This window comes from Gymnoscopelus microlampas (genome assembly GCF_963454915.1).
Source record: "Gymnoscopelus microlampas genome assembly, chromosome: 15".
In the NCBI taxonomy this organism is placed as follows: Eukaryota; Metazoa; Chordata; class Actinopteri; order Myctophiformes; family Myctophidae; genus Gymnoscopelus; species Gymnoscopelus microlampas.
This window is the reverse complement of record NC_139952.1, coordinates 12787707-12815424: the sequence shown is the minus strand read 5'-3', so window position 1 is coordinate 12815424 and position 27718 is coordinate 12787707. Positions and strand designations below refer to the sequence as shown.

The 27718-nt window shown below is 40.3% G+C and overlaps 1 protein-coding gene across 1 annotated transcript in view; it reads right to left on the bottom strand.

The window, feature by feature from the left end:
- syngap1a (synaptic Ras GTPase activating protein 1a) overlaps nucleotides 1-26612 on the bottom strand; it is a 30708-nt gene extending 4096 nt beyond the window's left edge. Inside the window, exons 1-17 of the mRNA XM_084080154.1 lie at nucleotides 26550-26612; nucleotides 25751-25872; nucleotides 22757-22910; nucleotides 19267-19365; nucleotides 18865-19104; nucleotides 17545-17880; nucleotides 15279-15423; nucleotides 14642-14786; nucleotides 13331-13567; nucleotides 11266-11467; nucleotides 8001-8191; nucleotides 7294-7498; nucleotides 6434-7024; nucleotides 4179-4610; nucleotides 3454-3657; nucleotides 2002-2163; nucleotides 1390-1601 (exon numbers count right to left, since the gene is read on the bottom strand). Of these exons, the coding sequence (XP_083936280.1) occupies nucleotides 1390-1601; nucleotides 2002-2163; nucleotides 3454-3657; nucleotides 4179-4610; nucleotides 6434-7024; nucleotides 7294-7498; nucleotides 8001-8191; nucleotides 11266-11467; nucleotides 13331-13567; nucleotides 14642-14786; nucleotides 15279-15423; nucleotides 17545-17880; nucleotides 18865-19104; nucleotides 19267-19365; nucleotides 22757-22910; nucleotides 25751-25872; nucleotides 26550-26594 (3722 nt within the window). The 5' untranslated portion in view covers nucleotides 26595-26612. The remainder of the gene's footprint in view (nucleotides 1-1389; nucleotides 1602-2001; nucleotides 2164-3453; nucleotides 3658-4178; nucleotides 4611-6433; nucleotides 7025-7293; nucleotides 7499-8000; nucleotides 8192-11265; nucleotides 11468-13330; nucleotides 13568-14641; nucleotides 14787-15278; nucleotides 15424-17544; nucleotides 17881-18864; nucleotides 19105-19266; nucleotides 19366-22756; nucleotides 22911-25750; nucleotides 25873-26549) is intronic.
- Between the last annotated feature and the right edge of the window lie 1106 nt (nucleotides 26613-27718).

Here is a 27718-nt window from a genome sequence, read left to right as displayed (position 1 = left end):
TATCTTTGAGTTACAGTAGCACTATATGGTGCTGAAATGAATATCTCTGAGTTAGCACTACATGGCCAATGGAGATACTGTAGCTATCTTTATGGCTTTACAGCCTCAAAATACTGAGTTAACCAAGCATCATTTTTAAAAACGGCATCACACACTGAAGTGTGCAAGCTGCTTCAATTGCTTGGAGGTTAGATACATAATAATTGAGCGTAAACGTTCTTCGGAACTTGGTTCCATCTTTGCTTGCAGCAAGTTTGGAATTAGACAAGTTGCTTGCATTCGGCAAAGACAAGAAGGAACTCATGCAGCATCCCCTCTGCCTGTTTATAATGAGCTTGAAACCTACAGCTTTTTTTATTTATTTTTCAGTGGGAACCGCAAGGGGGGGAAATTGGAGATGGAGAGGAAAAGTGAAAAAAAAACACAGTATATGTGTATGTTCAAAAATGTCACACACGTGTTCAAAGATAGTGAATATACAAATTCTACAAGCTCACCACAGATTTCATCGCAATCAGCTGTGAGCTTGTAGATTGGCTATTTTCTTTTTTTTAAAAGCCTTTTCAGAGTGGGGAGCGGGGGTGGCACAGCCAGAGGCTATGGCATGGAAAGGTCGACACTAATGGAAAAGGCATAGTCCTCTCACAGCACCATGGTTCATGACCTGTGTGGTATATCCTCAACTATGTCTTCAACCTGTTTCCTGTCAATACCCTGAAACGTCTTCAAATGCAAGAAAAATATTTTATAAGAACAACGTTTCGGTCTGTTAGACCTACATCAGGTTATCCACAACCCATTAAAACCAGAAAAGCATCTGTGTCATTTTAGATTTTATCTTATTTATAGCAACATACGTTTTTCCGAAAACTCCTAGGATTTAGAACAGTGGTATAGTACAGGGGTTCTCACAAATAGCAAATATGCAAGCTCACAGTGCGTCACTGCGAGCTTGAACATCTGCTATTTTTTGAACATCTTAGAAAAATCTTGAAAGTGTTTGAAAAACGTAAACACAAATCTTCTCTTCTGGGTGGTCCCTGGCAAACAAATAATTATTCAGATGGGGGGTCCGTGGCCAAGTACATTTCATTTTGGGGGTCCTTGAAATGAAAAGAACTACTGGTTTAGAAGGCATTTGTGGAATCGGCCTCAGGTCTTAATGGGTTAAGATGAAGGTCTAATAGACCGAAACGTTGTTGTATTCCCATTAAATCTTTCTCTTGCATGTGAAGACAGCGTGCAGGAGTTTTTTCTTTCAGTACGTCGGGGGCCTCGTCTGTACTTCTCCTACGCACCTGGCGCCTTTGTAGGTGTGCAAAAGACTTCCTTTTAATCCTGTCAATACCCTAAAAAAAAATCTTCTCAAAAAGCTGCTAAATATGTCACCTGTTGATGATGCCTTTGATCTGACTGTCTTTCTCCAGCTGCTGGTGTTTCAGTCGACGTTCACTGTCGTCCAGGCGATGCTGGTACTGCTGCAGGATCTTGGTGGTTTGCTGTTCCTGTGAAAACAGCCTCTGCTCATATTCCTCCAGTTTGCGGTGAGACATCCTCAGCCTCTCCTTCAAGGAATGGATCTCTTCTTCATATTCTTTCGCCTGAAGGAAAGAAAGAAAGAAAGAAAGAAAGAAAGAAAGAAAGAAAGAAAGAAAGAAAGAAAGAAAGAAAGAAAGAAAGAGAAAAAGACACAGTATATACGTTATAAAAAATGTACAGTCATTGGATTGTTTTAAGATGTTGTTAAAAACTCACTTGTTCTTTAAGCACTTTGTTTGATATGTTTGTTTTGCCTTACGTGTAGTTCTTAATGCTTTTATACTGTAGGTTTTATTGTTTTGTTTTTGTTCTTTAATTCTATATTTATGCAATGCTTTTGCTCTTGTTTTGAATGGTGCTTTATAAATAAAGTTGACTTACTTACAATCTCTATAATATAATATATTATATTATGTACCATCATGATTTATACTATAAATATTTCGTGGGGTGAGCACTGACCCTTTCAAGCCGCGATTCATCCATGCTCTTGGAGTACTCTTTCAGTTGCCCCTCGCGGTCAGGCCGCAAACTCTCAATGTCAGCTGAAAGATGTGGCATGTTGGAGACCCAAGCAACCGTCCGTTCGTTCATAGCCGGGGTACTTAAATTGGACTGAGAACCCTGAAATACAAAAACAGTGTCTTTGAGGTCAATTTCATTTTCTTTCTGCAATTAACCAATGCGCTGAGATTTCGATTTTTGTTGTTGTATTTACAGTAAAAAGGCAGCTTGTAACAATATAAAGTCTTTGCTTGTTGTTAGCACTTCCTAGCTACCCGCTAGGGTAGACTTTATATAATGAGACATGTTAATGATTAAAAGACAAAGTTAGAATGTTTTCCCTGTGATATCGCAATTTTCTAATGAAAATAATACAAAATTAAAAAGTATTCAAATTGTCGTCATATTTCATTAGTCACTCCGCTACCACATTGCCTGTCTCACTATGAATCATTCAAACTTTGCAGCACTCCAGAAAAAAATAAATACATATTCATTATTTTGGGGTGATGTCGCAATTTCATGATGAAACTGCCCCCAAAAACAACTATTCAAAATGTCAACATCTTTCATTAGGCACTCCATAATGACAGTACCCGTCTCACTATAAATCATTCAAACTTTGCAGCACTCCAGATAAAGTCATCATTATTTGGGAGTTACTGCCCTACATTACATTTTTTCCACATTAACTATTTCCATTTAGAATTTTATTAAACACAGTTGTTTACAGTGGAGGGACCTTCCCCTTTAAGGTCCTGTGTAAAGTCTACTCTAATTCATTGTAATTCAGTGTCAGTGAGAATAAACACAGTGGTTCCAAAACTTTTTGTCTCAAGACCCAAAAGAGAAATTAGACGTTTGCCCGGGACCCAAACTAGTGAAAATAGCAGATCTACAAGCTCACAATGTGTCGCTTTGTGCCCCGTTGTGAGCGTGTAACTATTTTCACTACTTCTTGATACTTCTTGAAAACATGATTTTTTTATGGAAATTATTTGATCATTCTTTTTTTATTGATGGAATACTTTTGAAAAATGTTGTAATTGTTTTTAATTGATGAAAAGTTTCTTTTGTTACATTTTATTTAATGTTTTGAAATAATATACATATTTTGGTAAACGTAGGAAACGAAAAAAAGGGATATTTACTTGCGATAAAAATAGTGCTTGCCAACGTGTCGTCACCAAGGGGGGGGGGGGGGGGGGGGGCAGACATACTGGTGGGGGTCAATGTTAAGTCAACCTGTTTATACCCCACAAAGATGTCCACGCTACCAAATGACACTTGTTGACGCCCCCTTCAGGATTTTTTGGTACGCACTACTGGTCCGGAACCCGAACATGGGTCGCGACCCACTGTTTGGGAAACAGTGCGGCTGAGGCATAAATTAGGCTTCATCACATTCACCTGTTTGTTGACAACTGGTTTGAGCAGGTGAGGCTGTGGGGGCTGCAGCTGTGACTGCAGAGGCTTCTTGGTGCTTTTGGTGGGTGTGTCAGTGGACTCCTCTGCCGCCGCGGGCGGACCCTGGTTCTGGTTCTCCTTGGCAGAGCTTGTCTGGTAAGGAAGTCCAGGAGCCGGGCTGTCTGTCAGCGACAACGACTGTGGCTCCTGCAGGGTTATTAGAGTTAACTAAAACTAATACAATAATGAAAACTAAAATTGTTAAAAAAAAACTAATTTCGGTAAACTGAAATCAAAATTTAAATGAGACTATACAAAAATAAAGTTAAATGAAACCATATTGTGTGTTTACAAAGCTAACTACGAGCATGAAGAAAATGTCCTTAGGTTTAGTCTTTGTCGCATCGCAACACATTGTGAGGTTGGCTATTTTCGCAAATTTTCCAAACTTTTTTTCCCCACTCGCCTATGATTACTCCACATTACAATAAAAAACTAAAACTAACACCAAAAAAATAGAAACTAAAATAGCAAACCCACTTCCATGAACCCGCAAACTTTGGAAGGCAGCCATACAATCAGAATGTTGCTCACATGACCCCAGAGATAAATGTGTGCAAATGTGTGTGCAAATGTGTGCAAATGTGTGCAGGAGGTACGGCCCAAGGCCAGAGGCCTTGGGCCGTACCTCCTGGCGGAAACCATGACAAATGCAAAACTCTACAAACCTTAGCCTCCTGCTGCTGATGCTGCTGATGCTGCTGCTGTTGTTGCTGTTGTTGCTGTTGTTGCTGTTGTTGCTGTTGTTGCTGTTGTTGCAGTGATGGTTGTGGCTGCAGCGATGGCTGTTGTTGCAGTGACGGCTGTGGCTGCAGCGATGGCTGAGGCTGCAGTGGACGCGGGAGCGCCTGGCCGCCGCCGCCACCGCCGAAGCTCGCTTCCGAAGATTCCAGGAGGAGGTTCCTGCTCTGGGGGCGAGCCCTCGGGGGCGTGGATGTGGGCGTGTTAAAGGACCGCTGTGACTTGAGGTGTTGCGGGACGGCGGACGTGTGGCGGACGGGATGGACGGTCGTAGGCGGAGTGGCCAAGGAGGCGGGGGTGCCCGTGCCCGTGGGCGTCTGCGATGTCAGGCCCATAAGAAGCTGTTGTTGGAGGGACTCCTGGGGGAGGGCAAGATGAGAAAGTGACAATGAACCAACAGAGAAATTATCAGCAAGCTACAGTAGACAGACTTGGCCCAAAAAGAATCCATCTGGTCACTGAATACATTTTCATTCAGGCAATGAGGAGGGGGGGGCAAGCCAGTAGCCGCTGGGTGCAAAAATGTAACAGGAACAAAAGGATCCAGGCTTGGACAGCTACAGTGATAATTAAATGAATGTTGTAGCTTTTGAGAGCAAACAGCAAATGAAGTTGTCATTTCTCTCCCTGTAAAGCCAAACACATTGGTGATAACATTACAATCATCCTGCCTCATCTCTTTATAGCAAGTCAAATTCCACCACTTTGACATCAAACTGGCATCACGAATCCCCTGTGATCATGTCTTCAAACCTGAATGCACTGTAGAGCATTTCGCATAAGATGCAATGCAGGATAAACTGTGGGTACCGACATCCTCTGTCAGTCTGTATCCAGGCGGCTGTCAAAGTAATGGAAATTCCTGCACCAGTGGACGGATGCATTTTATTGGCATACATGAACTGTTATCAAACCTGTGACACCAAGTAGATTTATAAGATTTAGGTGTATAATCAGAAAAGAACCATCTTTGTTGTCACATCACAGATTTACAGATGTAAAACAGTGGGTGAAATTTGTTAAAAAATAGAAGGCGGGGGGGGGGGGGGGGGGGGGGCAGGGGCAGCAAGGAGGAAGAAGAAAGAATCAAGAAACAAAAATGTATCCACATATTTACACATAGCATATGATCCGTACAGTATGGGTTTAGACCTTAAGGTGAGCACCTTTAATAGGAAAAGAATATACAGCCCTTTTCAGTCCTAGTGAAATAGGTCTTTTATCTGAGTGGATTCATGATTTTAATAGACCAATTATTTGTTTACCAACATTGAGACTGGACGCACAGGTGATTGTTTCATGCAATCAATTCCCAACATATTGTTTCGGGGTGCGCTGGTTTCAGTTCATTCAAACTCCTCTTGTGTGTTGGCTAGTGAGGCGCGTCCTAGCGAGACATGACAGAATGGGTTTCATTTGGTGCCGGCCTGCGCGCGCATACTGGTTCTTATCAGTGTGACGTTGTCTGTTACTTAAACTGACAGGGTTTTTCAAAAAATAGTACTCACAGACTGCCAGCATGTTTACAGCTTTAACGTAGGAAAAAAAAAATTGTCCGTTTATTTTTTAACATTGAAGTGAATGGAGCAGAAACTTTTTGGAAAATGTTATCTCCTGGTTCTTTGTGACGAACGGAAAGATAATTAAAAAAATATATATATTTGTTTTGCTGGCGGCAATAGCTAAATTCTCAAAAACGTTTATAAACGTTTTTGGCAGGCAATGTGTTAAGGGGCCTATATACTGCATGGCCACTGAAAATAAATGGATTCTGTATGGCAGGAGGGAGTGCATTATTTTCAGATAACTGCACACCTTTTATGTAGCTGCATCATCCCCTTTCTAATTTAGTGTGAATTAAATTGTACTGTATTGCTAACGTTAGCTACAAGCTATCCTTAAAAACAACATTAAAGATTTTAGGGAACACAAAATGTGTTGTGACATTGTGAAAAGATGCGACTATTGTCACCCGACTCATATATATTATATTATCGGACCATAAGAGAGAAGATTAAACTGAAGAGGAAAGAAATTGTCAATTAAAATGTAATATCTGCATTTGGAAAAATCAGCATATTGCTGGGTTTAGTTCGAACCCAGCAATATGATGGTTGTCCATCACACAATGCTAATGAAGTGAAACGGCTAATTTATGCCGCGGGCACAACCATACACCTACCTGCACTTGCAGTGACAGCTGGCGCCAGGCGTAATCGTTGCTCTGATTCTGCCGGGTGAAATCATCGCTGTAGCTGTGCGAGTGGACGATGCTGGGCTGCACCAGGCTGCTCTGCGAGCGCAGCGCCGACAGGTCCTCGCTGCGGGAGAAGGCGCTGTTGCCAAAGCCCTGCGTGTAGTCGTGGTGGCCGTTCTCAGGCTCCGGGGCGAGCAGGAGAGGAGGAGGATGAGGCGGGGGCTGAGCCTGAGCCGGGGAGTTCTGCGCGGCCAGATGGAACAGGGGGTTCTGGAAGGACAGAGGGTAGTGCATGGCCGCTGCCGCCTGCTGCTGCTGTTGGGAGAGGGATTCGGTGGGGCCTCCGATGTGTCCCATCTGGCTCAGCCGGTGAGCGGAGCCCCCCGTGCCCGCGGGCATATGCCCGCCCATACGAAGCGGACCCGGTCCCACCAGGTTCCCGAAGCTGTGGCCCAGGCCGGCGATGGAGGCCTGAGAGGAGGTGAGCATGTCTCCCACCGAGTTGAGGTTGGAGATGCTGTTCATCCGGGAGTCCTGGAGGTCCATCATGGAGACACTTTTGTTAACACTGTGGATCTTGGGGGGAAAGATGAAAGGTCATATTTATTGTAACAGTGCAGTCTTGAGTTTGTTTTGAAATTGTATATGTAAAGAAGAAGAAACAAAAAATGGGTTAGATACAAAAATACAAATAATAATTATGATAATTATAATAATAATAATAAACCGTATGAAAACATTTACAGCTTTGTTTGGTTTTTGGCACCAAAACTGGGTCATGAGATGCTCAGACAGGGTCGCGGCGGGAACAATGATAAATTGCCTATTTAGACAAAGCACAGTACCTTTGGGTCAGGCTCAGTGATGTCTGAGCTGCTTGTGCAGTATGCAGGGCTGGATCGAGCCAAGGGCGGCCGGGTGACATAGAACACTTCCCTTGATGAGCGGAGGTCTCGCTCCGGCTGGCGCCTCATGTTGAGATGAGACGAAAGGGCTTCCACAGCAGATACCCCGGTTGTGGGGGAGGGCAGGCGGGAGATGTCTATAGAGCTGTGGGACCAGAACCGAAAGAATTACACATTAGATTCTAGCTACTTTTTAGATTCTTTCACGAAATTCAATGGTTAATGGCAATTTATAGTTATATGTACGGTAGTTGTTGCGGGCTGGTGTCGTGCACCAAAAATAGCCGATCCACAAGCTCACAATGTGTCACCGTGCGATGCGTTGTAGATCGGCTGATTTTAGTGACAACAGGGCACAACTAAATATAACTCAGGCTTTACGATGTTCACTGTTGGGACCAAATGTAGCCTTTCTGGGCTTAGATAGAATCCTGTTATTAGCTTCTTCCTATGGCTCCCAAATACTATCTGCACTCTTTTCTGCCGTCTATTCCAGAATAGAAATACTAAGGGGATTTGACTAACAATCTAAAAAAAAAATTTCGATTTCATTTCATTTTCATTTTCATTTCAAGGGTGATATTTGTGCAACTCAATAAAAGAAGCTAAACAAACAAACACACCGCATTGAGCAGAAATCCCATCACCTGTTTAAGTCACGCATCATAAGGTTTTGGAAATCTGAAGACATCAGGCGATTGAAAGATGGCCGGGAGAAGAATCGATCCTTCTGTCTTTCTGGCTGGTGATTGGCTGGCGTGTGGAGCTGAGGGTTTCTTAGGGCTACGCTGATATCGTTCAGTAGCCGTGGCAGAGGTCCAAGTTTCAGAATTGCGTCCTGAAGGAGGTTTGACAAGATAATGAGCCAGTGAGTCCTTCATTAAAAAGAATTATAATTACACACACACACACACACACACACACACACACACACACACACACACACACACACACACACACACACACACACACACACACACACAGTGGAAATCAATCAGATGTTCTATCAAAAGTAGCTAATTTAATATACTTATATCTACTTCAGATTTATTCCCAGCAGTAGTAGTGCTGTTAACTGGATAAAATGTTGTTGTTTTTTTGACAATACATAACTTTTCCTCTTCTACCCCAGATTTTATCTCAGTTTTCTCAAGTGCTGCCATTTTTACCATTGAGCTAATTAATATAGCCTGCCTGCTTGCTCGGGGGATAAATTGAATCCTGACCAAAATACAACCACCCCAATTGTAAAATGTATTAATTAAAAAAAATGTCACATACAGTAGTGCTGCTTTATAATAGAGTCATTCCACGAATTCGGTACACTTTGCACTTTTTTTTTTTGAAAAATCGATGGAAACGAATTACTTTTTTGAATAGCCCACACCATTAAGGACATATTTAACATGCAGAAAAACATATTTTCCCATCTCAGGCATTAAATTAATATTTTTATATGGAATAATATATGTAACAGGGTTGAAATTCATAACGGGGTTGAGTGGAACGGGGTTGAGATTTTTTACTCAAAATGGCCATAACTCTACCTGTGATGATTAAGAGGAGACCACATGGCATGCATGACATTAGTCAATCACATATATTGCTGAAATGACAAAGACAATTTAAAATAATAATAGTTTTCTATCTTTATTTCATGTAACAGGGTTGAGTTAATTATGCTTTACGACCACGCTTTGAAAGTATAAATGACCCTAAATAGCTGTATAAGAAGTTCGAAATGTTCCTCTTTCTGCAGCATCTTGCTCAGAAGACTTGTAGAATGCCATCACATGTTGTTGATGCCACTAAAGGGTCAGTTTATACTTTTTACAGAGAGGAGAATGACTTGTGTAACGGGGTTGAGTGTGACTGTGGGACAGAGCTATACAACGTGATTTTAATGATAAATCAACTATTTATTAAAAAACGAAACATGACTAGCAATAGAGTACATTGCTGGTTTTATGTGAATAATATAAGTTATGGATTATTCTACACTTTTAGTAGTCATATCTGAAGGCCAATCTCTCTATCGGCCATTGGGGACATGAAAAATGCAAATTTAGGCGGTGTCTACTGTAGAAAAGGCAGATAATTTCAGATATAAAGATAAAATATATAATATTTTTACACAATAGTAAAGGGAACATGTCAATTGATTCTAAAAAGCTTTTAAAATTTGATTTTGGTGACCCGATGGATACAATACACTTAAAAAGGTCAGAGGGGACTGCAAAGTGTACCAAATTCGTGGAATGACTCAATAATAATAATGATAATCTATGGTGCATTTGTTTTTCATGGCATATTTGCACATGTGAAATGTACCGTGAAAGCTTCTCTACCCATTCAGCTAAGGCTGTCCCCATTTATGACCACCATAGTCCACCATAAATGTTACAGTATATATATATTAGGTTCTCAAATATTGTTTTGACTGAACTCAAACTGAACTGACTGAACTCAAACTTAAGCTTGAATTTTAGCTTGAGTTTCCAAAAAAAAAAAGGTTGTTGTTATTTTTTATCCGAGTAAGTGCAAATCTCATGATTATGGTTGTGATGTAGTATAGTTCAAGTTCTAATCCTGAGTTATTTAGCCTTTGTATCTTTCCATCGTATCAAAAGCCCTCCTAGGGAGCTGGGACAAGTGTTGTAAATTAGCATGAGCTTAAGATACTACGGTAAACATTCAATATCGGATTGTTGTGAATTCTCTGTGTTAATGTGCATGTGTATCCGTCCCTATCAAATAGACCATAGTAGTACAGTACATGAATACATTGGTCAAAAAGTGTGGGTGAGAGGGACTTTTATTCTCAGTGTATTTGGAGTTTGTATCCCTGTCTTTACCCTGTCATTTGAATAAAGTCACATTGAAGTACCCAGAAATTCTGGTTGTAGGCCTATGATCCTTCCTAAATAATATGCAGAATGTTTATATGATGTGTAGAGCCCTGTGTTCAGTGTGTTGGGACCGGTTCTTCCCACTCCCGCCCGTTCCAGTTTGATTTCTGACCATTCCTACCAGCGCCCACAATGGTATCATTTCTGACCACCTGCAATTCATTTCTGACCACCCGGCCCGCTCCTCCCTGCAGCAGAAGCACAGTTTAGACCTGTGCATAATCCTGCAATATTACCCTCTAGTCCTGCATAATCCTGCTATATTTCCACTGGGACCCAAAAACATCGCAAACGGAGAGAGAGAGAGACAGAGAGATGGCCATTACAGCACGACAGACAGCGACACGGTGGGCTGGGCTGGGCTTACTGCTTGACAGTAGGTTATTAATAAATAATTGATAAATAACCTACTGTTCAAGCAGTAAGCCTCGATTAAATTATTGAAGCACGTTTCAGAATGACGTTCGTCCATGCTGTAACTGTGCTCCACCCACACAGTTGCATGCTTCAGGTGCGCAACATCTGCTTTATTCCAGATGTAGTTGGTTCCCACAAGAAAAACCCTGCAGGGTTTCTTTTTGTTTTTTTGCAGGGTTGCTTTTGACCACCCATTCCCGTCTGCAACCATTTATAATTTTATAAAGAGGCTATTTATATAGGCTATTTGAAAATAGCCGATCTACAAGCTCACCACGCGTCGCGACGTGTTGTGAGCTTGTAGATCTGCTATTTTTAAACATTTTAGTACTTTTACTTTCAGTACTTTAAGTATATTTTGATGCCAATACCTTTGTACTTTTACTCAAGTAACATTTTGACCACGGGCCTTTTACTTAACAGAGTATTTCTACATTGCCGTATTGATACTTTTACTTAAGTAGAAAATGTGAGTACTTTTTCCACCACTGGTCCCGTGTGACCCCATTTCCAATGCAGGGCTCCAAAACCATCTAACAAATAATTTGCCTTCTATTAGAGAATTATTTTTTACAATTTCACCTACCTTGCTGAGCTGGCCCATGACTTCCCAGAGCAAGCTGTGGAGCATGGACAACTCTCTGCCCAGATCAATGTAGCCCTCGAACCCGCCGGCGTTGCCCCCCGTCTCCATGTTGGAAATCTCATAGAGGAACTGCTGCATGGAGCCCCACTCCATCTCCAGAAACTCATTCATGAAATATAGGTATTCCTCCTTAGGTCCAAATCTACAGGTTTTAGAATATAAATGACACATAGACAGTGTTAAGTCATGGAAATAAGGAGAGGATAGAAACATTATTTTCAAAATGTCAGTGTGTGGGATTAGGAGTCGTTTAATCCTTAACATAACATGGGCAGCCGAGTTAAAGAGTCATAATCTTTTCATGATGCACAATAAATATGGTCGGCTTTCAACTGGAGATCGCTTGCCTTCTTTAAAAGGTCAAGTGAAATAAACTTTGAAAAATAGCACTACCGAAGCACAATAGTTTTATTTTAACATGATGATGAGAAGAGCCTCTAGGAGCAATAAACACAAAAAAATAAAAAACATATGCAGCTGATATTCAGGGGTGTTCACTGTTCATTTTATATATAAATTAACTTGTGTGATGAAGTGGTCTACTCTGTACTGTATGCAGCGATTATCATCGTGTTTGAAAATCTAGTCAAACAATAAATGTAGCTTATTTGAGGATATTAATGCATATTGTTTTAGTATACATTGGCATCCCTTCTCTCTTTTCATATAAATGAAATGTCAGCCATTTGTCATTCAAAACAAGCCATAATGTATGTAGAATACACGTAGACAGTACACTCTATTAATAACTAAACTAATCTAATCTGCTCTCCATCAATAGTTACTTAAGAACCATCTTTCTGTAAATGTTTAAAAACAGAACGTATGCATTTCATATCTACTCAGTAACGGCTTCCAGCTTATCATATCATATAAAAATACAAAATGAGTCATACCGGTCTATCATATTTCAGTTGGAAATGGTATCTTGACAACTGCATATTGTTGGAGGAGGTAATGTATGCACTGTATACTGCAGTCTCTCCAATTCTATATTTGTTGTGGTGGTTGTGAACTCTATTAACATGCCTAGAAACATTACATTTACTATAGTGGTTAAGGACAGTGTCCGTATCTGTTGACTTACATTATTTGCCATTTCTGCACCTTGTCTGTACATCTCGGGGTGCCAAAAGCATTTAACCCATTAAGACCGGGAAAGCATCTGTCATTATAGATGTTAACCACTTTAACCATTATCTTATACTTTGGCTATTCAAAAACAGCAGATATACAAGCTGATAGCGCAGCACCGAGTGCAGCGCTATCAGCTTGTAGATAGATTGAAAAATCATGAACATTTTGTGCAAATCTTTGAATATATAATTTTTCAAAGCGAACATTTGTAACTCAAATTCTACAAAATGTCTTCTAAATCCTAACAGTTTTTTAGAAAAAACGTATGTTGCTATAATCAGTGGTTCTCAAACTGTTTCATGTCAAGGACCCCCAAGATTATACGTATTTAGCCGCGTACCCCCATCTCAAAATATGTTGTTCCAGGGACCCCCCAGATATATATATATATATTAAAAGATTTGCACACATTTTCACGATTCTTCTAAAATAGCAGATCTACAAGCTTGTATATCTGCTATTTTTGAATAGCCAAAGTATAAAATAATGGTTAAAGTGGTTACACAGATGCGTTCCCGGTTTTAATGGGTTAAGTAAATACATATTTCATTATTTTAAGTTGTATTTCCATTCCAAATATTTGTTTGCAAACATTAGGCAACAAACTAGTAGTGCTATTCACTTTGGACTTGACAACATATTTATTTGTCATGGTAAAAGTTAAGCATTAGGCCATGGCAGTTGAAAAGAAAATCCTCCGTCTATGACGCAGTAGCAGTCTGTGAAATGTGAGTTTGCTGACATTGTTGGCTGTCACTGAATTCCAAGAATATTTCAGTCCAACATACCACAGGTAAAAAATGAACCCAGTAGAATATATTTAGAATGTTAGCTGCCATAACGGTGGGAAAAGAAGGTAGTGACTCACTTGCTGAAGCTCGCCAGGTTCTGAATCACCTTGGCTATAAGTGTGAGTGTGCGAGAGGTACGTTCAGCAGGGTACTCCTGGGTGAGGTTGAAGAGGGAAGGGGACATAATGGCGGGGCACATAAAGCGAAGAAAGAGGGAAGAGCTGATGAGGCTGTCGGCAAGGTCTTCCCTCCCCCGTTCAGCACATCTGGCTCTCCATGAGGCAAAAACTTCCTTTAACTCCCGAGGAAATATGCTGGAGAAAAAAAAAAATTGCCTTTCATTTTATTTATCGTCGTGGCAAAAAATGTTCAGCACAAAATGGAGTCATTCTTAGCTCCGGGGTGAAGTTGCCTTTAGACACCAGCTGCCTTGGAGGCTGGTCAGCCCGCCAGGCTGCACAAGATAGTGTACAATTTCTAAATACATTGTAAATGATTCCCACCCTATCGGTATGCAACTCAGACGCAGGCTTAAGCGCTTCACAGTGCTCAAGCACGCATCTGTTGGCTTGCCTGCCTTTTTTTTTAAGTGATGTAAGTCTAAAACTACTGTAAGTCATATTGTAAGTCGTAAGGCATATTTATCTATCTCTCTCTCTCTCTCTCTCTCTCTCTCTCTCTCTAACCAACCGGTCAAGGCAGAAAGTCGCCAGGTTCTGTTCGAGTTTGCCTCTTGTTAAAGATGAGTATTTCCTTGACCTTGGGGCCGTTGCCAAGTGTTTGCTCATGGGGGGGGGGAGTGTTGGCTCTCTCTCAAATACTTGTGAGCTTGACAAAGTGGTAGTAGAGCATTATTTTACATATTTACAATTTAGAGTTGTCGCTGTATAAATAAATTGAGCTGAAATTGACTTGGGGTTACTATCCGAGGCGGCGCGCTTCTTGCTGGCTAGTGATCTGGTTGGTTGGAATGGAGAGTTGTGCTTGCCCAGCCTGGCAGGCTGACAAGCCTCCAAGTCGTACCCTAAAGGCAACTTCACCCTACAACTAGTTCATACATGGCCCGCAGAAATGCAGTGACATGAATAGATTAAAATTGATGTACTGAGTAAATATATACATATGCTAATATTGTGAAATATCATATGGCTTAACTTACATTTTTTACAGTGTGAATCAACAAAATAAGCTTACATAAACCGATTTATTGCCAAATTACGTCTATAAAATATGATGTTTTGAACGGGGAAGATTGCACTTGTATCCAATTGGGAAGAACTTTTCAAAGATTAGCCTGATTGTTTGAGACCACATTTATGGTGAATACCCCAGGTTTTACCACAAAACAAATGCACAGTTTGCTTTAGGACTGTCATCATAATACTGACCACAGAGAGTTGATGACCTTGCAGAGTGCCAGCTCACAACACATGCGAAGATTGGCTTGATGATCCGCAAGGACTGAGGGGGGGACACGCATGGGGTCCACCTCACAATTCTCCTCAGACTCATATAAGGCTCGAATGAAATCACCTGTAAGATGAACACGTCATCATTATTGAGATTTATACTGTTGCTTTCATACAATTAAGATGCAAAACCGCTTCTGTAACTGCTATACGGGTAATAATCCTACAGGGAAACTTTTCTCCCTGTAGGATAGAAGACAGACAGACTACATGTGGTCTCTCTGAAACCCTTACAGCAGTGGTTCTCAAAGTGAAAGGTCCATGGCCTAATTGCATATCAAATTGGGGGTTCTTGAAATAATTAAATAAATAAATGGTTGAGAATCACTGCTATAGCTTTAAAATCTTTTAAAAATCTTCTCGTATGGGGGCCCCTGGCATATCTTTTCAAACGGGGTTCTGTGGGCTAATATGTGTCAATTGTGAACAAAGACAATAGGTAAGCACCACCCATTCCCCAATCTTCCACTCCTAGACTAGCTTGCTGCCATTTGTCCATGGTGACAGATTAGAAATCTGCAGTGAATACACTACAAAACACAGTGTTATGTTTTACCTACGGCATCCTTGAGGTATCTGTGACCTATCAGTTTGAGGTACTCTTCGACAGCCTTAGTTGCAAGGGTGTTCTCCCGAAAGATCATATGCTCCCGGTCCATGAATCGGTCAACCTCACTCATTGCCATATCAGACAGGAACTCCTGAAAAGATATCAGTCACAAAAACATCACACACACACACACAGACACACACACACACACACACACACACACACACACACACACACACACACACACACACACACACACACACACACACACACACACACACACACACACACACACACACACACACACACACACACACACACACACACACACACACACACACACACACACACACACACACACACGCACACAAAAGAAACAGTCCAAATTAATGAAGAGAGTGACAAAGGTGAATGAGGGTCAATGCAGGTCTTGGACAGATTCAGACTCATCATAATTTCATGGTATACAGCTTGACCCAAGTGAATGTCTTGGATAGAAATATCATAACCTGTGATTTATCAAGCTGTGTGGCAAATATATATTATATTATCCCAATGGCAATCATTGTTTTATTGTGTTATTACTCGCTATGGGAATACATTGGGGGGAATTTATGAATTATTAATGTAATTTTGTTTTTTTTATTTACCATTTATTTTGCATGTCAAGTCAAGTCAAGTTTATTTATATAGCACATTTAAAAACAACATCAGCTGACCCAAAGTGCTTTCTAAACAGAGAACAAATAGACCTTAGTCTATTTACAAGAGACAAAGTGCAGTAGAGACAATAACAAAACAGAACAAAACAAATAAAAACAAGGCAGGGACAAAGAAACAACAAACAATGAACCTCAATCTATATCAAAAGCAATTGTAAAAAAGTGGGTCTTCAGTTTTGATTTAAAAATCTCAATGGTGGGACTTATCTTAATATGAAACAGGAGATTATTCCAGAGTATAGGTGCAGCCACGGAGAAAGCCCGGTCACCTTTGGTAATGAGGTTTGTTGAGGGAACTGAAAGGAGTTTCTGAGTGGATGATCTAAGTAACCTAGTGGCAGGAGGTTTATGTAGCAGATCAGAAATGTATGGAGGGGCTAGGCCATTGAGAGCTTTAAAAACAAAGAGCAGTGCTTTAAAATCAATTCTATTTTTAACTGGTAACCAGTGCAATTTTGCCAGCGCAGGGGTGATATGATCTCGTTTTTTAGTTCCAGTGATAGCAGCTGAATTTTGAACCAATTGTAGCCGGGAGATGGTGGACTGGGGTAACCCCAGATATAGGGAATTACAGTAATCCAAACGAGAAGTGATGAAGGCGATGAAGGCATGGGTTATTGCGACTAGGTCGGTGCGTGTTAAAATGGGTTTTAGCATGTGTGTGTTTTGGCTGACACTACGAGAGAGAGGGCCGTTTACAAGGAGCACTTGCAGCATAAAAAATAAAACGGTGTTCCTATAGAAAGTAATTATTTCTTCTTCAGATAAGAATCCCACCGATTATTACAATATGCTATAATGGGATATAGGACATTCACAACATAGGATATTCAACCCATATTAAAGGTTAAACACTGATACTTGTTTTGTCCCATATTGCTGTTGTTCTCTCATCTCTCAATTTCACCATCACTTAGAACTATGTATATAGCATAGTCTCTTAATATAGTATGATTTTCTCTTTCTCTTACTTTCTCTGACATGAAATAGTATTTTTGGTGCACTAATGTTGGATCAGAATAACACTTCACACTATCTATTTCTTGAGACTGGTGCGTAGGAGAAGGACAAATGGATCACAGCTTGCAGACCAAACATCCAGCACAGTGATACAGTATATGGTGTATTGCAATGTTTCTGGGTTGATTTGCCTGACGAAGGTCCAGCACTGAAATGTGGCAATATTATTGCAAGTTAGACAGTGTGCAGGATTTTAGTTATTTGCAACAAGAATTATGGATAAAAAGCTTTCTCTTCTAAGCCACAGGTTTTCAAAGTGGAAGCTGGGGCGCCAGGTGCACCAATTGGAAAAGAGTATAAATAAAATAATAAAATAATAAAATAAAGAAGAAAAAAAATCAAATGTATAAAAGATTTCATTTCAATTAAAACTTTTCAACATGGCCGTCCTTTGTTGAAAAAAAATCACAACGTTCCAATTTCACTTTCATGCTCTCACACCATGTTACGGTTGGCCAAAATGTCCTCCCTCAGAACCAAAACCAACAATGCGGCCATCAGCAATGTTTTGACCCGTGCCACCACCTTACCTTGGTCTTCCCCGTGCTTTGCAGGATGTGCACCAGGGCGAACGCTACCTCCTCTTTGCTTTTGACGCTGAGCAGTGGCTCCAGAACGGCACACAGTGTTCGGTAGTTGTTGGTGGTGTACTCCGCGAACTCCTTGTACAGCTCCATTGGGAGGATGTTCATTGTCTGATAGCGGGACTTGACACGGAGCGAGGCGTTGATTACTTTGCCACTTCCGACCCCGCCGCTTTTGGCCAAGACGCTGGACTGTATGACGGGATACCACTGCTCTACAAACTGCCTGCCGGTGATGCTGGAGATCGGTATGCTCACCAGGCCGAGGTATGTGCTCTTTTCCTTGATTGGGAAAATCACAATAAAATAGATGAATTAACAATTCCCCCGATCATTCATTTTTTCCGCCGGTAGGGACATCAAGCGGACATCGCTGCTTCTGGTCAGATTGAAATAAATACATGAATTTCTTTTTTGAGAAAGGTACGCTGTCTGATATATTTGATATTTCACAATTAAACTATTTGATTAAACATTTTTGTTAAACGCATAAACACCTGGCATCCCTATTTTCGGTACATGTATCTTTTAATTTAGTAAAATAGCTCATCTACAAGCTCACAACATGCAACGTGTTGTGAGCTTGTAGATTATCTATTTTCACTACTTGTCTTACGAGAAATATAAAGGACTTAAGTGGTTAATAAAATGTACCCCACCTGTTTTTTTGTTTCGTTTTTTTTACAAATGGAACCCTGGCAATAATACACAAGGAGTAGAGCTATAGTATACCGTAAGATATAGGCACTGGTGTGCTGTGGTCCAAAGCATGATACCGAAGGCAGAGAGCCAGATACAGCACACCAGTGCCAATATCAAACGGTGTATCACTGCTGCGAATAGTAAGGATGGGTAAAGCAGAGGACACATTTCACATAATGTGAGCAAATGTGCAGTGACAAAAGAAATACCCCAAAGGACTGGGGGACTAAATTACTCTCTATTGTGTATTATTGCTATTAATTACACCACAATTTCATTATTAATATTCATGATGGAAACAAAAAAAACGCTTTGTAATGTAAATAAAGCGGATGTTGTCGCTGATTACAATGCCTCTCTGCCAACCACAATGCAAAGTTGAAATCTTACAAAAAAGAAAATGTTTTAAATGTGCCTGATGTAACAGTAAAACGTAGTTCACTACAGTACCGCATAGTAAGTACACTTTTTCACAGATATTGTGCAATATGGCACAGTAAAAGAGTGTTTGGATAAATGGAAACTAAGTGTGATACATATTATGAATGAATTGACTTCATTTACCTTGCGTCTTTTTTTGTCCGTTTCTTTGTAGAGGTGCAAACGAAGGCTACGGATTGTTGGCAAATTGTTGAACTCAAAGTGCTCTCCCCAGAACACGGTGTCTGTGCGGGGCTTACTGGTGGTGCGTGCATACAGCATGTCATCCAGACACAGCTCACAATAGTAACGTTTCTTCGTCGGAAGGTCCCGAGCTTCGATGATCCACAGCTTGAGCACATTCTCCACTCTTCTGCTGTTATCCTAAAAGAAAGTCATTAGAAATGGTTTTACTTCCCCACTAAATACTTAGTTTTTTGATAGGTTGCTCTCTTGAGATGAGAAAATGTTTGGCCTTAATTCAGATGTTTTTAGATCACCCGTTTATTTCTACTGTCTTTTCAACCACTTAAGGTTTTACTGTACCTTGTTAGGTTTGACCGCTCGCTGCAAATTCTCAATCCATTTGTCCCTCTCTGAAGCTGAACGACACGCAAAGCATTTTGTCCCTGAATTAGTGGTCACCTGCAGACACAAAACACACACTGTATATTATCGCTGTCAGGCAGAAACCTTACGTCCATATTATTATTATTTATTTTAAACAAATTATCCGCAAAGGTATTTATTTTTAATGCAAACAAAATGCAAGTGTGTGTGGGGGTATGATAAACACTCTGAAAACTCTGCAACTACTGCATAGATCCGGTCTGAGCAAGGCACTCAATTCCCAACTGCTACAGTGGAGCCACGTAATTACCATGAGTAAAATGCTATGGTAATGCTAGGCAGCTCCCAGTGGTGGTTCTGAGATGATCAACAGCTAAATGATTGATCGTTAGGAGCTAATGGAGCCTTACGGGTCTATAACTCCCAGAGTGTCCACTTGAGTACATGTACTCAAGTACTGTACTTAAGTACAATTTTGAGGTACTTTTACTGTACTGGAGTATTTCCAATTTGCAATACTTTTACTTCTACTCCACTACATCTCAGAGGCAGATATTGTGCTTTTTACTCCACTACAATTATTGGAAAACTTGAGTTACTAGTTACTTTGTAGATTTGAATTATTATTCAAACGAAACATACATTAACCCCTTCAGCCCTACAAATTCCCATTTTCTTGAGTTCTTTACTCAAGAAAATGTTGATTACCCGACTGTTACTACGTTGCAGTATTGATACCTTTACTAAAGAAAATAAAATATTTTTTCGACCCCTGGCAGCTCCCAGGTGCATGTACAGTACACGGTCAAATCTGGTGAGCAAATTGAACTCAGTGTGTTACAATTGACCTATACGGGTCGGGTCCATTATATCACTCTCAGAGTTAAATTAACACTCAGGATGTATGTACCCTGCTCTTCCAGAAGGTACACCCTTCGGGGCAAAGCTGTAATTAATAATGTGAATACAGATCCTATGCAGAATTTGTAATGACAGGAAACTTCATATCCCATAATGATTCTGCTGTACCTTCTGGTCACAGTAACAAGGACCCACACACTCACAACACACACACACACACACACACACACACACACACACACACACACACACACACACACACACACACACACACACACACACACACACACACACACACTATATATGATACTAATGAAAGCTCTGTTCTATTTCGTGTAGCACAGTGGTTCTCAAACCTTTTAATTTCAAGGACCCCCATAACTCTGAGAGTGTACACATGGAACCAAATGGACCCGTAAGTGTACACTCTCAGAGTTACACACCCGCAAGGGGCCATTTGGAACCCTATCAAGGAACCATGAGGGTCCCTGGACCACTGGTGTAGCAGAGTGTTTCCAGTGATCCAACATGCACAATATCAGCACCCTGACTCTGTTTGACTAGAATGGAACAGCCTTAGTTAGTATCATTGGTAACACCTGTGAAGGAAGTAAGAAAAGGTCCAATTTCTTTCTTTCTTTTCCAATATGGCTGTTCCTGTGCCTAGAGCCTATGAAAGAGGGGGGCAGACTAAATGACTACATAGCATAGCTTGTGTTTGTAGGTAGAGAGTGGAACGCTGGCGGAGGTGGTTGCATGGAGCGCGGTTCACCTCTAACCCTTTGCATTGGACAGACAAGTCTGGAGATGATCCCTCAGGCTGGATTTGTTCTGTTTGTTATGGTGGTGTGTTTTATTATTCAAGGAGAAAGAAAACTCAAAAAATGAGTTATACGGGCCTGCACCTCCAAGTGCTCTAGAGCACTGGTTCTCAACATGAGCTAAATGATTGATCGTTTAGGAGCTAATGGAGACTTACGGGTCAATAACTCCCCAGATGTCCCAAATGGACCCGTAAAGCATTTTAACCCATTAAGACCGGGAACGCATCTGTGTCATTTTAAGATTTCTTTGGGCTATCCATTAATAACAGCTCCTAGGCTATGAGCTTGTAGATTTGCTATTTTTGGAAAAAGAAATCGTGAAAATAATGTGCAAATATTATATACAGTACATATACATTTTTAACTCAAATCTTTGCTTCTGGTGGTCTCTGGAACAACATATTTTGAGGTGGGGGGGTGCGCGGCCAAATACATATCATTTTGGGTGGTCCTTGACATGAAAAAAGTTTGAGAACCACTGATATTATAGCAACATACGTTTTTTCAAAAAACTGTAAGGATTTATAAGACATTTGTAGAATCCCCCAGAAGCAAAGATTTTAGTTAAAAATATTCGCTTAAAAAATATATATATATATATTCAAAGATTTGCAAACATTTTTACGATTTAAAAAAAATTGCAGATCTGCCGCGCTATGAGCTTGTCTATCTGCTATTTTTGAATAGCCCAAAGAAATCTAAAAATTACACAAATGCGTTTCCCCGTTCTTAATGGATTAAAAGTCTAGATTGGGGGTCCCAGGGAAAAAAACGTATTAAACAGGAGTCGTGGCCTGTATGCTTATCAGGGGTCCTTGAAATGATAAAGGTTGGAAAAATGCTGTTCTATAGGCGAGGCAGCACCTCTATAGGGAGAGGCAGCAGTTCACAGGCGCTGCCAATCTTACAGCCCTTTTCTCAACCATGTTCCTCTCATCCACAGCTCTGACACCCACAGCCACGGCTCTGCGATTCCCAGCCAGAGCAAAATGCCCTCCACCAACCAGCCTTGAACAATATATGAGAGAAGTGTGTGTGTGTGTGTGTGTGTGTGTGTGTGTGTGTGTGTGTGTGTGTGTGTGTGTGTGTGTGTGTGTGTGTGTGTGTGTGTGTGTGTGTGTGTGTGTGTGTGTGTGTGTGTGTGTGTGTGTGTGTGTGTGTGTGCGCAACATAATGGATTCACAACTATTGGTGTTTGTATTATTCATGGCTATATATATATATATATATAACGTTGTCAGACACAGACAAAGAATAAAAGCAGTGGTGTAAAGTGACTAAGTGCAACTTCAGTGGAGTATTTCCAATTTTTTACACTTTTACTTCTACTCCACTACACCTCAGAGGCAAATATTGTACTTTTACTCCACTACAGTTATTATAAAAGCTTTAGTCACTAGTTACTTTGTAGATTTTGATTATTATTACAAAACATACATTACCCACTTCAGCCCTATTTACATTTCGGCTATTTGAAAATAGCGGATCTACAAGCTCACAATGCGCCGCGATGCGACACATTGTGAGCTTGTAGATCTGCTATTTTCAAATAATTTTTTACATTTGGAAACGTGTGAAATGGGACATTGTGCATAGTGAGTACTTTTACTTTTAGTACGTAAGTATATTTTGATACCAATACTTTTGTACTTTTACTCAAGTACATTTTTAATACTGGTACTTTTACTTGTAACAGAGCATTTCTACATTCTTTACTTAAGTAAAATATTTGAGTACTTTTTCCACCACTGAATAAAAAGGCAGAAAGACAAATATAAAACCTCGAAGCAGTATTCCTGTCCCAATATGCTGGAATGGACGGGTTTGATTATGGCATCTTCGTCCAGGACGAGGTCCAAAGCTTCTGCCGCACTGCTGGGGGAGAGCAGGGACTCATGGGAGTGAGATTCTTTGAAGCTCTGCATCAGGCGTGTCCTGGGAAGACACAGGGAGAGCTTTATATAAGATCAATTCTCTGCAATTGTTACATATACTCGAAATGCAAATGAGACCGGACTTTCCTCTTTTTTTGTGTGTGTAAGAGGCCATGTACTGTATTATATTAAGCCATTAAGACCGGGAACGCATCTGTGCCATTTTAAGATTTCTTTGGCTATTCAAAAATAGCCACAGTGCCGCGCTACGAGCTTGTAGATCTGCTATTTTTGAAAAATCTTGAACATTTGTGCAAATCTTTGAATACATATCTTTTTTTAAAGAACATTTTTAGCTCAATTATTTGCTTCTGGAGGTCCCTGGAACAAAAAAATGTACAAATGTTTGCTTAAAAAAATGTATATACCGGTATATATTCAAAGATGTGCACACATTTTCACTATTTTTCAAAAATAGCAGATCTACAAGCTCATAGCGCGGCACTGAGTGCCGCGCTATGAGCTTGTAGATCTGCTATTTCTTAATAGCTAAAGACATCTAAAATGACAGAGATGCGTTCCCGGATTGAATGGGTTAAACATAAATGTTACCATTTGATGTACTGCACCAAAGTTAGCTTATACCTATTTCCATCTGCAGTCACTTTGGCAGGAAACAATTGAAACAGCACAATAGCTGTGAGGAATAAATAACTGCACATGACACAAAGTTACACATTACACACACCCACACTGCCGGCTAAAAATTACAAATGTAAAGGCGTGATTATATGCATTATTTGCATACATGAGAAGAAGACCATGAGATCAAATGTAGTCAATGGTTACAGCGTTGAGTGGCTAGCCTATTAGCAGACTTTTTAGTTTTGTTTGAATTAGTACTGATGGTACAACAAGTCTTCATGTTGTCAGGTAAGGCGTTCCACTGAGTTGTGGCTTTCACAGTGAAAGCTGACTGCCTGAATGCAGTGCAACTAAATGGTTCCGTACAATAGAGGATATTCTTGAGGATTTAATAGAATTCACTAAACGAGAATACACCAAGTGAGTCACATAATGGAGGGGGGGCCAATTCATTTTATTTTTTTTGGTATATCTTCAGTATCCTACAGTGATGCTAATGAGCTTTTTATCATTTTTTTAAGGATTGTTTAACCCATTAAGACCTGAGGCGATCCTTAATTTTTTTTCTAAATCCTAACAGTTTTTTGAAAAAAAATCCACTTTCTTTTTCAAGATTTTTCAAAAATAGCAGATCTACAAGCTCATAGCGCGGCACTCGGTGCCGCGCTATGAGCTTGTATATCTGCTATTTTTGAATAGCCAAAGAAATCTAAAGTGAGATGCGTTCCAGGTCTTAATGGGTTAATATAAAGACTCTAGTTCTTATCTGTCCCATATTGTATCTAATATTGCAATGCCCACTGTAAGTCTGCGGTCACACTTTTCAGTTCAGTATAATTTTGATCATAGAAATCAGATCCCTTATTCATGAGACTGAGAAGGAGAAATAAAAGTGCTACTGTAGCGCCCGGTCTGTAAGACTACAGCCACCCTCATTTCGATGTGATCATGAAAGTCAGATGTGTATTAAGATCACATCTCGTGGCGCACCCACAGCCTGCCCTGAAAATGTCCATTATGCATCTGCTAGGGTTGTGCTTTGTTTTGTGTTTTTTTTTCAAAATCTGTGTCAGCGTTATTATTTTTTCCCACTCTGCCTTCTCACTTTGTCTCCCATGTGTGCAGTCACTGGACTGTATCCAAACTACATAGTAAAATCCTCGGTGTTCATATAACCAAATGGACCCGTAACCATGTGGTCCTTTTGTAATCCTCTCACAGTTACAAATGGATGAATAAACACGGGAACTTTTACTGTGTTTGTGGAGCTCCAATCCCAATGTGACCTTGGGGGCTTCAGGATAAAAGACAATAATTTAGACATATAGGAGTATCAAGGCCTACAGTATATGTCAAGTGTATCCTAGCACAGTCGGTTGATATAAATCCCATCAAAAATGTGTGCAATAAGAGCCTATGTCTCGTAATCCTATTGGACTATCAATCATAAATGGGCATTTCTGGATTTATAAATATTTTTGTAGAAAAGCTGATCCAACCGACTTTCACACTGAGTACCTGTGTGCGTGTGACAACACAGTACTTGTGTACAAGAGGCCATTAACCCATTCAATCCGGGAACGCATCTCTGTCATTCTAGATTTCTTTGGCTATTCAAAAATAGCAGATATACAAGCTTGTAGATCTGCTATTTTTGTGCAAACATTTGTGCAAATCTTTGAATATGTATTCTACAAATGTCTTATAAATCCTAATCCTGTTGCTATATCAGTGGTTCTCAAAAGGTTTCATGTCAAGGACCCCCAAAATGATACGTATTTGGCCGCGGATCTCAAAATACTTAGTTCCAGTGACCCCCCAGAGGCAAAGATTTGAGTTACAAATGTTCGCTTAAAAGTAACATGTTCAAAGATTTGCATACATTTTCAAGATTTTTCAAAAAATAGCAGATCTACAAGCTCATAGCGCGGCACTTGGATATTAACCATGAGCCATGTGGCCCATAGGGCAGGAGCCCATCTCCTGTTTCTGTAGCGTGAGATGCCTTGATATACAAGTGAATACCCCAGTCATGAATGTACAAGTACACCCCCTGGACATGACGTTAAGTATGTCGCAGGGATTTACCCCCAAATCCAACCCTTGATACTGAGTGCCAGGCAGGGAGCCATTGGGACATTTTTATAGTCTTTGGTATGACCGTGGCCCGGGGAAATGGCATCACAGGGAGCACCAAAATGGCTTTTAATCAGCGACTATGCACGCTAATTGGACAATTAACAAAAAGGAGCTCACCTCTCCTGGTCTGCACTTCGGAAACGAGGTAAAATCATTTGCCGGAAGCTGCTAGTCCGATCCAATTTTGGCTGACTTTTAGCCCTCTTGATGGAGCTCTTCAATCTCCGATTGAGAAAACTCTTGAAATTCAACAAAGAGAAAGGAACAGTCTGTAAGAGCACAATAGAACACATTTTGTAGCCGTTACAACCACTGGAGGATGTATGTAAAGCAGCAGGCAAGTTTATTTATATTGCACGTTTGATACACAGCATACACAGCAATTTCAAAGTCATTAGCATAAGAGACTTTCTGTCCATCTAAAGCCATTGAACAAGCATTTTCAAAAGAACAGAATGAATAAAAGAGAAATACAATTTAATAAAGAGAATAAGGATCAAAATACTGTTGTAGTTTGACTTGTACTACTCTGTCAAGTTGCACACTATCAGCAGTGTATCATAATTAGTATTGTCAGAAGTAATTAAATAAACCAATAATTTACTCAAAAGCATAGCCAGAAACATAATTGTGTGACTTTATTCTAGAGAATACATTATTCTCAAGAATTGGGGAGAACACTGATTGTTCATAATAAGGGAAAGAGAGATAAACGAGTTGCTGTGTTGGTGACATTGACACCGTCATTGAGCGGCTCCACTGGGGGTGTTGGAGCAGTCCGTTGCTCAAGGACACCTTCCTGATGGGTGCTAACACAGAGAACATTACTCATTCATTGTTTCATGAAGCCTGACCGCACCCCAGGCTTGGCCCCTGCGGGGTAACAAGAGGAACACTGCGGCGTCGGTGAACTCACTGGCTGTCTGAAGGGTTGTGGCGTGGCGTTGGGAGGGGTTTCCATGCTTGACTCTCTGGCAGAGGCAAACTTGGCCTGCAAGTGTTGGTCTAAGGGAGAGAACAAAGAACGGATTAATATGGAACACGCTCTTCCTCTAGAGCTGCCTGTCCCTTCAACATGAATACTACTATTACTAATACCTCCTGTAAGGCCAAGTGGGGCAGAAAATGAAATATAAACAACCATACAAGTGGCCAAACAGTGACAGAAAAAAAGAAAAGAAAACTGGTTCCTACAGTTATAGCATCCCAGTTGTGTTTGAACCTACTCTGACCAGTGCCATCATAGCGAGAAGCTCACCTGAGCTCGAACAGTGTTGACGAGGTCTCATGCGCTTCAGTCCCCTGTCCACCAGGAGGTCGGTGCTCTCAGAAGGACAAAGTAATACAGACTATATGGACCACTTCTGAATGAGAAACCCCACAGACAGTACTGGAGCACCTATATTCAATCTTTTGAAGTAAATCAAGTGCTCCAGTAGTCACCTGAGCTCCTTTCTCTGAAGCATTTCTCGTGTGCTTGCACTGTTCTTGGCTTTAGTGCCACTTATGTTCAGAACACGTCATTCCCTCTCCCCGTCTTCCATGCCAGTCTCCACTATATACTGACCAAGCGAGTATAATTATCACATCTCAAGCCATGGACTATTTCATATTGAAGCCAATTTCCACCCCATGTGAAGAAATAAAAGGTTATAATTAGAAACTCTCTCAAAATAATGACTTAGTAGGCTATTTCTAAATAGTGACTTAGTATTTGAAAATAATGACTTAATATCTAAAAAATAATGACAGTTTCTCAAAATAATGAGAAACCATCTCAAAATAATGACCATGTCTGTCAAAATAATGACCTGGTATCTGATACAAAATGACAGTTGGTATCAAAATGTTTGATTTTAAAAATAAATGACAGTATCTCAAAATGAGAAACTTTCTCAAAATAACGGCATGCCGAAATAATGACTTGGTATACTAATAACTTTATTAACTCAATATTTGGAGATACAGAGTCATTATTCTGGCAGTTTCTGTATCTTTTAGATACAAAGTTATTATTTCAAAATGTTCTCTCATTATTTTGAGATGAAATAATAACCTTTAATTCTTTGATTATTTAGAGATATT